Below are 13045 nucleotides of genomic sequence, written 5' to 3' on the forward strand. Positions count from 1 at the left end.
TCTCTGGTGGAGAATCCAGGCCATAGTGTTAGAATGCTATAACTAGAGCTAAACCATTTAGAAGTGAAATCAGGAAGCATTTTTTTCCCACCAAGAGTAGTGGAAATCTGGAACTCTCCCAGGTAAAAAGCTGTGGATGCTGAGTAAATTAACATATTCAAGACTGAGACTGATAAAGTAACAAGTAAATATTTCTTACCAATTCATAAGTGTAGTAATTAATTTTTGCTTTGTGAGTTACCAATCTACCTGCTGGCATTGAAATATATACTTTATATTTATTCAAAAGTCAAATTATATTCAGACATAATGTAAGTCATTTTGTGCATAATTGCACTGGAACACCTCGCATTCAATTTAATCTAATGAAAAAAGCATATATTATGGTGTACATTTCATTGAAAAACTGGATTCTAACCCTCCAGAAGCTTCTGTTGCAGGCAAAGGACTGATTTCTTTTGTAATTTGGAATTTCACCAGTTTTTGAGTGTATTATCATTCATAAAAGAATTGACTTTGCTGCATTCTTATTGAGAGATGGTCTGAAAATACATCAGATGTCCAGCACAGTTTTTTTGAGAACAATATTGCTTTAAACCACTTATTCTGAATTAATACGGAAGGTTCATTGAGCAGTTTCTGAAAGTAACGTTAAGATGATTTGATTTTTGAAAGACCTCCAGGCAAAGATAGTTATCCATTTGAAACAATAATGGACACTGTTACGGTCAAGTGAGGAGCTTCCCTCTTTTCCCTCTCCTTGTTTGACAACAGCAGGTTTAATTCTTTCTTAAAGTGGATGTACTGGCCAATTCAGTAGGTGTTTGATTACTTACTTGCTATGATCATAACAAGAACCAATCGGACAGGTTTTCTTGAGTTAACAAAGAAAGAGGTTAACTTTATTTACCTAAAGCGAACAAATGAAAATAATAAATTACACACCAACTTTCACTCACACACACACACTAGAGGTTTGCACACACACAAATAGGTTACAGAGTGGGGAAAGATAGATTGATTGAGTTAGAGTCCATAGAAGAAAGGGGTATATATTCTGTGGCGTTCGGCGATTCGGCTGGCTTCTAGTGGAATCTGGTGGTCCTGAGGCTTTTCGTTTGAAAAGTTAGATGGCTGGTTCGGTGGGTCTCTTGGAGATAGCAATGCGGATGGTTTCCTCCAATGGGATTTCTAACTGTAGCCAGAGTATGCAAAGGTGGTCAGTCAACAAGCAGAGTTCCAAAGCTTGTAAGCTGAAATGGGGAGAAAGAGAGAGAGAGAGGGACCCCCCACTTGGGTCTGCACGTGTCAGAGTCCAGAAGCTGCTCCTGTCTGCTGCAGGGAAGTATGAGCTGAAAACCACAGATAGGGAGGGGCTTGTCGCATGACAGTCACTCAGTGATTCAAACATAGCAGTTAGCAGTATTTCTGTCTTGCTAAAAAGAACAGGTAGTTCCTTTAAACTTCCTGGGTCTTGGTTCTTGCTGGGGAATAAGCAAACATTTCGTCTCCACCTCACAAGCCTTGCAATGTAGGATACAGCGTTGCAAATTCGGTGGCCACCCTAAGCTGTCAGAAAAGTCATGCCTCATCTGTTCTCTCTTAAATTTCTTCAAAAAAATAAATGTAATTCTCCAGTCAGTGGATTAAAGAAAATTGTCATTCAACAAAGCAAGTTGGCGTGACAACACACAATAAGTCAGTGTCAGCTAGAGCTTGAATGAATCATTGTACATAACTACCATGCTAAATCAAGAGAAATATGAGACTTGTGAATGTATTTGTGGTTTTATTTTTCAGATACATAGACATTATGGAACATGCTCTTGGGGCAGGTGAAGCAGTCCTAATTGAAAACCTGGAAGAATCAGTGGATCCTGTGCTGGGGCCTTTATTGGGTCGAGAAACCATCAAAAAGGGCAGGTAAGAAAATGAAAGGAACACATTTAAGAATTCTCACTGCAGTTCTAAGTCATTTCTGGGGAACATCTGAAGTCTGAATCAATAGAGCTTGTTCTTTCAGAATTCATCCTCATCCACCCTGAGACCATTGTGAGTCAGAAGCAGATGGAAAATGTGGTGCACGCTTAGCTCCCAATCATAGCACTGAGATTATTTGAATTCTGACCCGTTGTGGCAAACATTTATATAATACATATCAAAATGGATTTACCTCAGGGTCTGGTTGGTGGCGCAATGGTGTAACATTCTCAAACTTGATTTTCTGAATGGTTTCAGCATTAAATTTACAGTGAAGAATGCCCAACAGGAAAAAGACCTGTCTTTCTCGCCATCCACATGGTGCCTAATGCATTATATCAAGAGACTGCTTACCCCATAGGTGCCATGTAATGCCATGGCATGCTGAGTTGCATACTGTACCCACCATTTCATAATGTCCTTTCCTCAGGTTAGAATCCTGTGTCAATAACATTGCCATTATTCTGTTTGTTACAGTAATATGAAATACAATTACATTGTTGTTTGCAATTGAGACTAAAGGGAAACCTTTTCTTCCCTAGGTGTATTAAAATTGGAGACAAGGAATGCGAGTACAATCCCAGCTTCCATCTCATTCTTCACACTAAGCTGGCAAACCCTCACTACCAGCCTGAGATGCAGGCCCAGTGTACGCTCATTAACTTCACTGTCACGAGAGATGGCTTAGAGGACCAACTTTTGGCTGCTGTAGTCAGTATGGAAAGGCCAGACTTGGAAGAATTGAAGGTATATTAATCTACCTTCATTCTTTGTCTAAACACTGTGTAGTACAAAACTCTTTCCATTGTTCAACAGACACATCTCCTGTTAATAATGTTAATTTATTGGACTTAGAATCATAGAACTTTACAGTGCGGAAGAAGTTCATTCGGCCCATCATGCCTATATTGGCTCTTTGAAAGGTTAGCTAATTAGTCCCACACTACTGCTTTTTCTGCATAGCTCTACAACCTTTTCCTTTTCAAATATACATCCAATTTAGAAGTCAGGGACAATGACAATGTTGATGGTGTTTCACAATGAGAAACGTGAACCAATTCTTTCCTGTCTATAAACACAAAACTTACTTCTGTTCTACTCGTTTGAATTGGATTAGAATGCTATCATTCTGTACCTGATGCCTGCACTCAAATACTGCTCTGACTGTCATGATTCGTGTTCAAGACTGCCACACAGTCATGAAAACTGGAGCATCATGACGAGATGCTTCCTACATATGTTCCTCCACTTCCCCCCCCCTCCTCACACTCCCCCACACCCCCCCCCCCCCACTCATCACCACCAATTTGTAGCCATTTAATCTCCTTGGAGGGGCAAATAAATCCAGAAAGAAACCTAGGGCCAATAGGAAGGGGAAAGAACTCGGGCTTTTCAATCAGTGGAATCTCCCTGCTTGAAATACATGATTTATATAAAGTATATTTTAATTTAAGGCAGATTGATATGCATTCTTTCCAACATTGAACACTGAATCTTCAAGCAGTCTTTCCGACCTCCACATTTCTTAAATATAAGTTTTGAATTGCAGGAGGCAAGTAATTGTTATGCAAATTCTGTCTAATTAGCAAGATGCTGTTCTTAATAGCATCCCAATGAGGGGACTAAAGTTTCATAAATATAGCCCTTGGTATTTTTAATTTATGTTCAGAAATGTCTGCTTCTTAATTATGATATTATTTGTTATTAGCATAGTCAAATGCGATTAATTAGCATAGTTTGTCAATATATTCTCCCTGCGGTCCTAATAGTTCAGGTTTTACAAATGCACAGTTTGCAGTTTTTAAACTTGTATGGAAAAACCTGTATTCTAATTATTCTAATTTGCACACATAAATTGGGTTGAACGAACATATAACACAGTGTGTTTGAGATTACGGTCAGCACCGTGCAGTTCATGCACTCAGCCACTGGCCTCCCATCTTAACTTTGCATCTAAACAAGGAGATTCGCATTCAAGCACGAGGTCTGTGATTGGCATGGGCTGAGGGGTCAAAAACAAAAGTAAACAGCTTGACACTGCTCTCCACTGGTAGACTCTCCTAACTTAAATTCAAATGGTTTGTGGGGCCCTTTTTCCAAGTAATTTAAGTTGAACTGACTCTTACTTAATTCATGGTATAAAGTAAATAAAATAAAATGAATGAACCATGGTGAATTGTGCTCCCTCCCACGTCATCCCCACCCCCGCCCCCCATTTTTCTATTTTCTTAAATTCCTAAACTCCTTAGAGTTGTCTGGCTCTTGTTGAGATACAATTCCATAGGTGCCAGCCCAAGTGGCTGCTGTTCATGTATAAACCTTGACAGCAGGGCATTCAACTGGAAGAGATGTTGTCGCTGAACCCAGTCCCATCATCATCATCATCAATTTGTATTTATATAGTGCCTTTCACATAGTAAAATATCTCAGGTGCTTCAGAGGAGCTTAAACAAACAAAATTTTACTCCGAGAATACAGGGAGCTGTTAGAATAGATGGCCAAAAGCTTGGTAAAAAGTTAGGTTATAGGGAGTTTCTTAAAGGAGGAGAGAGAGGTAGAAAGGTGGAGGGGTTTATGGAGTGAATTCTAGTGTTTAGTGCTTAGGCAGCTGAAAGCACGGCTGCTAATAGTGGAGCGGTTAAAATCAGAGATGCTCAAGAGATCAGAACTGGTGAAGCACAGAGATTTTGGAGAGTTGGACAGCTAGAGGAGGTTACAAAGATAGCGAGGGGTGAGGCCATGGAGGGATTTGAAAAGAAAAATTATGATTTTAAAATCAAGGGTGAACCAGAAGTGATTGTAGGTCAGCAAATACAAGGGTGATGGGTGAATGGGACTCGGTGAAGTTCGGATATGTGCAACATTGGATGAGCTCAAGTTTATGTAAAGTGGAAGATGGGAGGTCGGGCAGGAGAGCATTGGAATAGTCAAATCTCGATGTAACAAAGGTATGCATTAGTGTTTCAGCAGCAGATGAGCTGAGGCAGTCATGGAGTTGGGTGATGTTACAGATGTGGAAGTAGGCAATCTCTGTGGTGACCTGGATATGTGGTGGGAAGCTCATCTTGGTGTCAAATACAACACCAAGGTTGCAAGCCGTCTGATTCAGCCTCAGACAGTTGCCAGGGAGAGGGGTGGAGTCAGTGGCTAGGGATCAGAGTTTATAACAGGGATCAAAGACAACAGCTTTGGTTGGAGGAAATTTCTGTTAATCCAATACTGGATGTTGGACAAGCAGTGTGACAAATTGGAGACAGTAGAGGGGTCGAGAGAGGTGCTATTGAGATAGAGCTGACTGTCATTACTGTATATATGGAACCTGATGAGTTTTCGAATAATGTAAGAACATAAGGAATTAGAGCAGGTGTAGGTCCCAAGAGCCTGCTCTGATGTTCAATTAGATCATGACTGATCTTCTATCTCAGCTACACTTTCCTTCACTGTCCCCATTAATATATTCCAGAAATCTTGTTAAAGAATTATGCTGGAGCCTATCTTTACTCAGTCTTGCATTTATGCATTTACTTTACAAAATAAAAAGATTACAAACATGCAGCTCCTCACTCAAACCTTCACCCAGCTTCAGTAAGTGTCTTCTTATATACTCATGTAAGACCCTAATTAGCATGCTGCACCTGTATATGATTAAACACAATTAACAGATTCTTTTCTTTTTCTTTAAATAAAACTTAGAGTTTAACATGCACAAACATTTCAAAACAAATCAAAATACATTCCATATTCTATACAAAGAATTACATTGCGAGAAGCCACTCCTCTCGGACCCCTAACAATTTCTTTGTACGAGCATTTCTTTTCATAAAACGATCAGATAGTTGATAACTTGCATGTATCCATTTAAGTTTGGAGATTTCCTTTCTCTCCAGCATTTGTTTCAATCCAGTCAAGGTCAATCCATACCTTTCCTCGCTCACACTTTTTGTACAGAGTGGATTATACCACAAGGAACAGTTATCTACCTAACATTCAATGTGTATCTAATATTCAGTACACCCCTTGTACAGAATCTCACCTAAAATATTTGACAAATAGAACCCTATATCCAATTCCTCCACAAGAGCCAGTGTTTCTGCAGCTGAAGTATTTTTAACAACACTTTATTTTCTTAGCTTCCCAAGATATAGGACATTCCCCATTTTCACCCATCAAAAATATTATGAAACCAGCTGCACTCAAGTACTCATCAGCAAGAGTAATAATGTGAAGCATCACGAAAAATGATTAGTTTCATATCCTTCGGGTAACCTAAGGATGGGAACTTAAGTGCACATTTCTCCAGATTTAATTTTTTTTTTAGGTTTTATTTGCCCTGAAAACAAGCATTCTCAAATTTTGGGTGTTTCATTGTAGTAATTAACTCCAACACATCAAAACCAGCATCAGGTCTAGTCTAAGTGTACAACCAGTCTACTTGACCAATCAAGCTTTGCAATTGCTCTGTCTATTCTTTAGATATATCATCATCTTTCTGTGATGGCCCAGCATGATTAACCAGGATGGGAGTAACACTCTCTGAATAGGTTTGTTGATTTACAGTTATTCCAGACCTACTCTGATTAATATCTAAACCAATATATTTAAAAGCCCCGCAAGCCTGACTCCCAATCTTAAATTCTACTCTAATCTTATTAAGTAACACATTTCTTATTCTGCAGTACCACCCCATAAGAAATCATCAATGTGCATCATGAAGATGCCTGAAAGTTTCTCTTTATGATACCAATAAAACATTGTGGGATCTACTTTTAGTTGAACACAACCAATTTTCAGCAAAACGGATCTTAGTGAGAAATAGCACAGCCTGGAAGCATCATTAAGGCTGTTGATGCATTTGTTTTGTTTCCATAGTTTTCCTTCTACATCTGCTGTCTCTTTAGGCAGTTTCAAAAACTGAGAGGAGTTATGGGGAGGTAGTCACACCTCAGGTAAAAGAAGTAGGTAGATGGGTTACCGTCAGGGTAAGGAGAGGGAACCAGCAGGCAGTGCAGGGATCCCCTGTGGCCGTTTCCCTCAACAACAGGTATACCGTTTTGGATACTGTTGCGGGGGACGACTTACCAGGGGTAAGCAATGGGGTACAGGTATCTGGCACAGAGTCTGTCCCTGTTGCTCAGAAGGGAAGGGGGAAGAGGAGCAGAGCATTAGTCATTGGGGACTCCATAGTTAGGGGAACAGATAGGAGGTTCTGTGGGAACGAGAGAGACTCACGGTTGGTATGTTGCCTCCCAGGTGCCAGGGTTCGTGATGTCTCGGATCGTGTTTTTGGGATTCTTAAGGGGGAGGGGGAGCAGCCCCAAGTCGTGGTCCACATAGGCACCAACGACATAGGTAGGAAGAGAGATGGGGATTTAAGACAGAAATTCAGGGAGCTAGGGTGGAAGCTTAGAGCGAGAACAAACAGAGTTGTTATCTCTGGGTTGTTGCCCGTGCCACGTGATAGCGAAGCGAGGAATAGGGAGAGAGAGGAGTTGAACACGTGGCTGCAGGGATGGTGCAGGAGGGAGGGTTTTGGTTTCCTGGATAATTGGGGCTCTTTCTGGGGTAGGTGGGACCTCTACAAACAGGATGGTCTTCACCTGAACCAGAGGGGTACCAATATCCTGGGGGGGAGATTTGCTAGTGCTCTTCGGGGGGGTTTAAACTAATTCAGCTGGGGAATGGGAACCTAAATTGTAGTGCCAGTGTACAGGATGTTGAGAGTAGTGAGGTCAGGGATAAGGTTACAAGGACGCAAGAGGGCACTGGCAAGCAAGAACCTGGTTTAAAGTGTGTCCACTTCAACGCCAGGAGCATCCGGAATAAGGTGGGTGAGCTTGCAGCATGGGTTGGTACCTGGGATCTCGATGTAGTAGCCATTTCGGAGACATGGGTAGAGCAGGGGCAGGAATGGATGTTGCAGGTTCCGGGATTTAGATGTTTCAGTAAGAACAGAGAAGATGGTAAAAGAGGGGGGGGTGTGGCATTGTTAATCAAGGAGAGTATTACAGCGACAGAAAGGGCATTTGAGGACTCATCTACTGAGGTAGTATGGGCCGAGGTTAGAAACAGGAGAGGTGAGGTCACCCTGTTGGGAGTCTTTTATAGCCCTCCAAATAGTTCCAGAGGTGTAGAGGAAAGCATAGCGAAGATGATTCTCGACAGGGGCGAGAGTAACAGGGTAGTTGTTATGGGGGACTTTAACTTTCCAAATATCGACTGGAAATACTATAGTTCGAGTACTTTAGATGGGTCAGTTTTTGTTCAGTGTGTGCAGGAGGGTTTTCTGACACAGTATGTAGACAGGCCAACCAGGGGCGATGCCACATTGGATTTGGTACTGGGTAATGAACCCGGCCAGGTGTTAGATTTAGATGTAGGTGAGCACTTTGGTGATAGTGATCACAATTCGGTTAGGTTTACCTTAGCGATGGGCAGGGACAGGTATATACCGCAGGGCAAAAATTATAGCTGGGGGAAAGGAAATTATGATGCGATTAGGCAAGATTTAGGATGCGTAGGATGGGGAAGGAAACTGCAGGGGATGGGAACAATCGAAATGTGGAGCTTATTCAAGGAGCAGCTACTGCGTGTCCTTGATAAGTATGTACCTGTGAGGCAGGGAGGAAGTTGTCGAGCGAGGGAGCCGTGGTTTACTAAAGAAGTTGAAGTGCTTGTCAAGAGGAAGAAGAAGGCTTATGTTAGGATGAGACGTGAAGGCTCAGTTAGGGCGCTTGAGAGTTACAAGCTAGCCAGGAAGGATCTAAAGGGAGAGCTAAGAAGAGCAAGGAGAGGACACGAGAAGTCATTGGCGGATAGGATCAGGGAAAACCCTAAGGCTTTCTATAGGTATATCAGGAATAAAAGAATGACTAGAGTTAGACTAGGGCCAATCAAGGATAGTAGTGGGAAGTTGTGTGTGGAATCAGAGGAGGTAGGGGAAGTGTTAAATGAATATTTTGCGTCAGTATTTGCAGTAGAGAAAGAAAATGTTGTCGAGGAGAATACTGAGATTCAGGCTACTAGGCTAGATGGGATTGAGGTTCACAAGGAGGAGGTGTTATCAATTTTGGAAAGTGTGAAAATAGATAAGTCCCCTGGGCCAGATGGGATTTATCCTAGGATTCTCTGGGAAGCTAGGGAGGAGATTGCAGAGCCTTTGTCCTTGATCTTTATGTCGTCATTGTCGACAGGAATAGTGCCGGAAGACTGGAGGATAGCAAATGTTGTCCCCTTGTTCAAGAAGGGGAGTAGAGACAGCCCTGGTAATTATAGACCTGTGAGCCTTACTTCGGTTGTGGGTAAAATGTTGGAAAAGGTTATAAGAGACAGGATTTATAATCATCTTGAAAAGAATAAGTTCATTAGCGATAGTCAGCACGGTTTTGTGACGGGTAGGTCGTGCCTCACAAACCTTATTGAGTTTTTCGAGAAGGTGACCAAACAGGTGGATGAGGGTAAAGCAGTGGATGTGGTGTATATGGATTTCAGTAAGGCGTTTGATAAGGTTCCCCATGGTAGGCTATTGCAGAAAATACGGAAGTATGGGGTTGAAGGTGATTTAGAGATTTGGATCAGAAATTGGCTAGCTGAAAGAAGACAGAGGGTGGTGGTTGATGGCAAATGTTCATCCTGGAGTTTAGTTACTAGTGGTGTACCGCAAGGATCTGTTTTGGGGCCACTGCTGTTTGTCATTTTTATAAATGACCTGGAAGAGGGTGTAGAAGGGTGGGTTAGTAGATTTGCGGATGACACTAAGGTCGGTGGAGTTGTGGATAGTGCCGAAGGATGTTGTAGGGTACAGAGGGACATAGATAGGCTGCAGAGCTGGGCTGAGAGATGGCAAATGGAGTTTAATGCGGAAAAGTGCAAGGTGATTCACTTTGGAAGGAGTAACAGGAATGCAGAGTACTGGGCTAATGGGAAGATTCTTGGTAGTGTAGATGAACAGAGAGATCTTGGTGTCCAGGTGCATAAATCCCTGAAGGTTGCTACCCAGGTTAATAGGGCTGTTAAGAAGGCATATGGTGTGTTAGCTTTTATTAGTAGGGGGATCGAGTTTCGGAGCCACGAGGTCATGCTGCAGCTGTACAAAACTCTGGTGAGACCGCACCTGGAGTATTGCGTGCAGTTCTGGTCACCGCATTATAGGAAGGATGTGGAAGCTATGAAAAGGGTGCAGAGGAGATTTACTAGGATGTTGCCTGGTATGGAGGGAAGGTCTTACGAGGAAAGGCTGAGGGACTTGAGGTTGTTTTCGTTGGAGAGAAGGAGGAGGAGAGGTGACTTAATAGAGGCTTATAAGATAATCAGAGGGTTGGATAGGGTGGATAGTGAGAGTCTTTTTCCTCGGATGGTGATGGCAAACACGAGGGGACATAGCTTTAAGTTGAGGGGTGATAGATTTCGGACAGATGTCAGAGGTAGTTTCTTTACTCAGAGAGTAGTAGGGGCGTGGAACGCCCTGCCTGCAACAGTAGTAGACTCGCCAACTTTAAGGGCATTTAAGTGGTCATTGGATAGACATATGGATGAAAATGGAATAGTGTAGGTCAGATGGTTTCACAGGTCGGCGCAACATCGAGGGCCGAAGGGCCTGTACTGCGCTGTAATGTTCTAATTCTAATACTTCTCTCTGAAAAGTATCATTCTGCAGAAACACAACTTTTATGTCAATTGATCTACATTCCCATAACTGTGACCAAAAGAGCTAAAAAAGATTTTAAAGATTTCTTTTCCAGCTGTGGGAGAGTCCACTTTAACATCTGTATCACCCAGTCACTCTTGAAAACCCCTCTCAAACAGCCTCGCTTGAGCCTTATCAATCTCATCTGCAAGGACTTTTTTAGTACAAATCCTGTAAGACACGCAACTTCAAAACAATTATTCACAAGTCTAGTCCTACTTAACTACAGTTTCGACCTGATAGGGAATAAATGCCAACCCCCGTGAGTCCGTTGGAGTATCTTTCAGCTTTACTCCATATGGCTTTCAAAAAAATTAAACATGCCCTATAAGATTCAAGATTACATATAGGTTACATAGAATTCCAGTAAAATAGCACGAAATCCCAGTGACTATTACTGGAAAATCAATGTTACAAATAATATCCACAGACTCTCACCTAGTCTGTGTCTTTAATCTCACCAAGTTCCCACTGATCAATGATCAGTCGTTCAGGAGGGATCTTCTTCCAATAGCTAGCCAGGCTATCTCGACTGCAGCGCCAGATAAAGGAAAGGGGACCCCCTTATATCCAGGATTGACCTTCACTTTCCCCTCAGGCATGATGTCACTGGGATCAGTGATAGGGTCTGGTCTTTTCCTATATGATCAATATTTTGTGATCAATATCTTTTCCTGTACTCCCCTCACACTGCCTGTATGACCCCACAGACACATTCCATTTGCTGAGGATTCAGGCTCGAATAGAATAAATAATGACACTGGCAAAGGTATTGCATTGCAAAATTCTTGAACTAACTTTATTGAACTATGCATAAAAATCACAATGATATGAATAGCACACTGATAGCTGATGAGCAGGTGAATAACGCCACACAGGACTGTCAACACAATTCACAAACTGCCCTCTTTTAATGCAGTTGTGTCCTCATTTTATAAATATCCCACAGAAGCTGAATCTTTCCAATCCACAGGACAACTGGTCTGTCTTACTTTAAACTATGAGATCAAAGGTTTACACATCCAGTTGTCTGGATGATATCCACAAACTGAATCTTCTACACAGTCCTCAGCCTTACCCTTCAATCTCTTTAACACAGTCACAGAAAACTGGCACTTCCCTTCCAGCTCTCCGCTTTAACTCAACCAGGAGACTAAAGCGTTACACGTTCCCTGAACAATACTCACAAGCTTTTCTCTTACCCAGCCCAGCTGGTCTCCTCTAATCTCTCTTCACACCTGGAGTGCTAATCAGACGTCCAGGGGAAAACTGTAACTTCTGATGCATTGGCCAACGGTCTGGCTGTCCAGTGAAAAACAAAGGAAGGTTTGCCTTTCTTATACCCCCTCTGTACATGTGTTCAGACCTGTGGCGATCAGGGATTGGTTATTCCCTGTGTAGTCAGCTCTGTGAGTGATCAAGGGTGATGTTACCTCTCATGCACAGAGTCCCTAGCAGATGCTAGTGATAAGGACAAAGTAGGTGTCCTCTGGTGCCAACCATGCTGTGAATGTTTGTCCCTCTCTCAATCACCCAGGTGTCTTAATTCACCCTGTTTCAAGGTTCCTCACTCCCCTCACCATAATGATGACCATGGAACCAGAAGTTACAAGATTCCCTTAAAGACGTTCATCCTGCCTGTTTTTTTGTATAGGTACTTGTCCCATTGACATGTTTGCAATGAGAACAAAAGAACAGATCCCGTAGCTGATTTCTTATAATTACAGGCTTTTGGTCATTTCATTGCCTGTATCCTAATTTCTTGTAATTACAGACTTCATTTTATTACCCTGCCGCTTTGTAATTACAAGCATTTGGTCACTTACTATCCATATCTTGTCTTAGGAATGTAGCACACAGTGAATTGCCCAGGTTTTCCTTACTATTTTCCACTCCCTTAACCCTTGTGTTCCCACAAAGATCAAGCTAGCAAATTCAGCAGTGGCCAATTCGACTTAATATTTATTTTATTTAGAGATACAGCACTGAAACAGGCCCTTCGGCCCACCGAGTCTGTGCCGACCATCAACCACCCATTTATACTAATCCTACACTAGTTCCATATTCCTACCACATCCCCACCTGTCCCTATATTTCCCTACCACCTACCTATACTAGGGACAACTTATAATGGCCAATTTACCTATCAACCTGCAAGTCTTTGGCATGTGGGAGGAAACCGGAGCACCTGGAGGAAACCCACGCAGACACAGGGAGAACTTGCAAACTCCACACAGGCAGTACCCAGAATTGAACCCGGGTCGCTGGAGCTGTGAGGCTGCGGTGCTAACCATTGCGCCGCCCCAATATATCATGTCTTCTGTACATTCTTATAGCATAGCAGACATAACTGTAGTCATGGTACACAGCCGAAAATTGATC

General features: G+C 42.2%; 1 protein-coding gene across 1 annotated transcript in view; it reads left to right on the forward strand.

The window, feature by feature from the left end:
* The window catches only part of LOC137384244 (dynein axonemal heavy chain 9-like), a 584247-nt gene that overhangs the window by 399556 nt on the left and 171646 nt on the right, over window positions 1-13045 (forward strand). The window contains exons 54-55 of the mRNA XM_068057979.1: window positions 1801-1923; window positions 2523-2727. Coding sequence (XP_067914080.1) covers window positions 1801-1923; window positions 2523-2727 — 328 coding nt within the window. The remainder of the gene's footprint in view (window positions 1-1800; window positions 1924-2522; window positions 2728-13045) is intronic.

This window comes from Heterodontus francisci, chromosome 26, assembly GCF_036365525.1.
Source record: "Heterodontus francisci isolate sHetFra1 chromosome 26, sHetFra1.hap1, whole genome shotgun sequence".
In the NCBI taxonomy this organism is placed as follows: Eukaryota; Metazoa; Chordata; class Chondrichthyes; order Heterodontiformes; family Heterodontidae; genus Heterodontus; species Heterodontus francisci.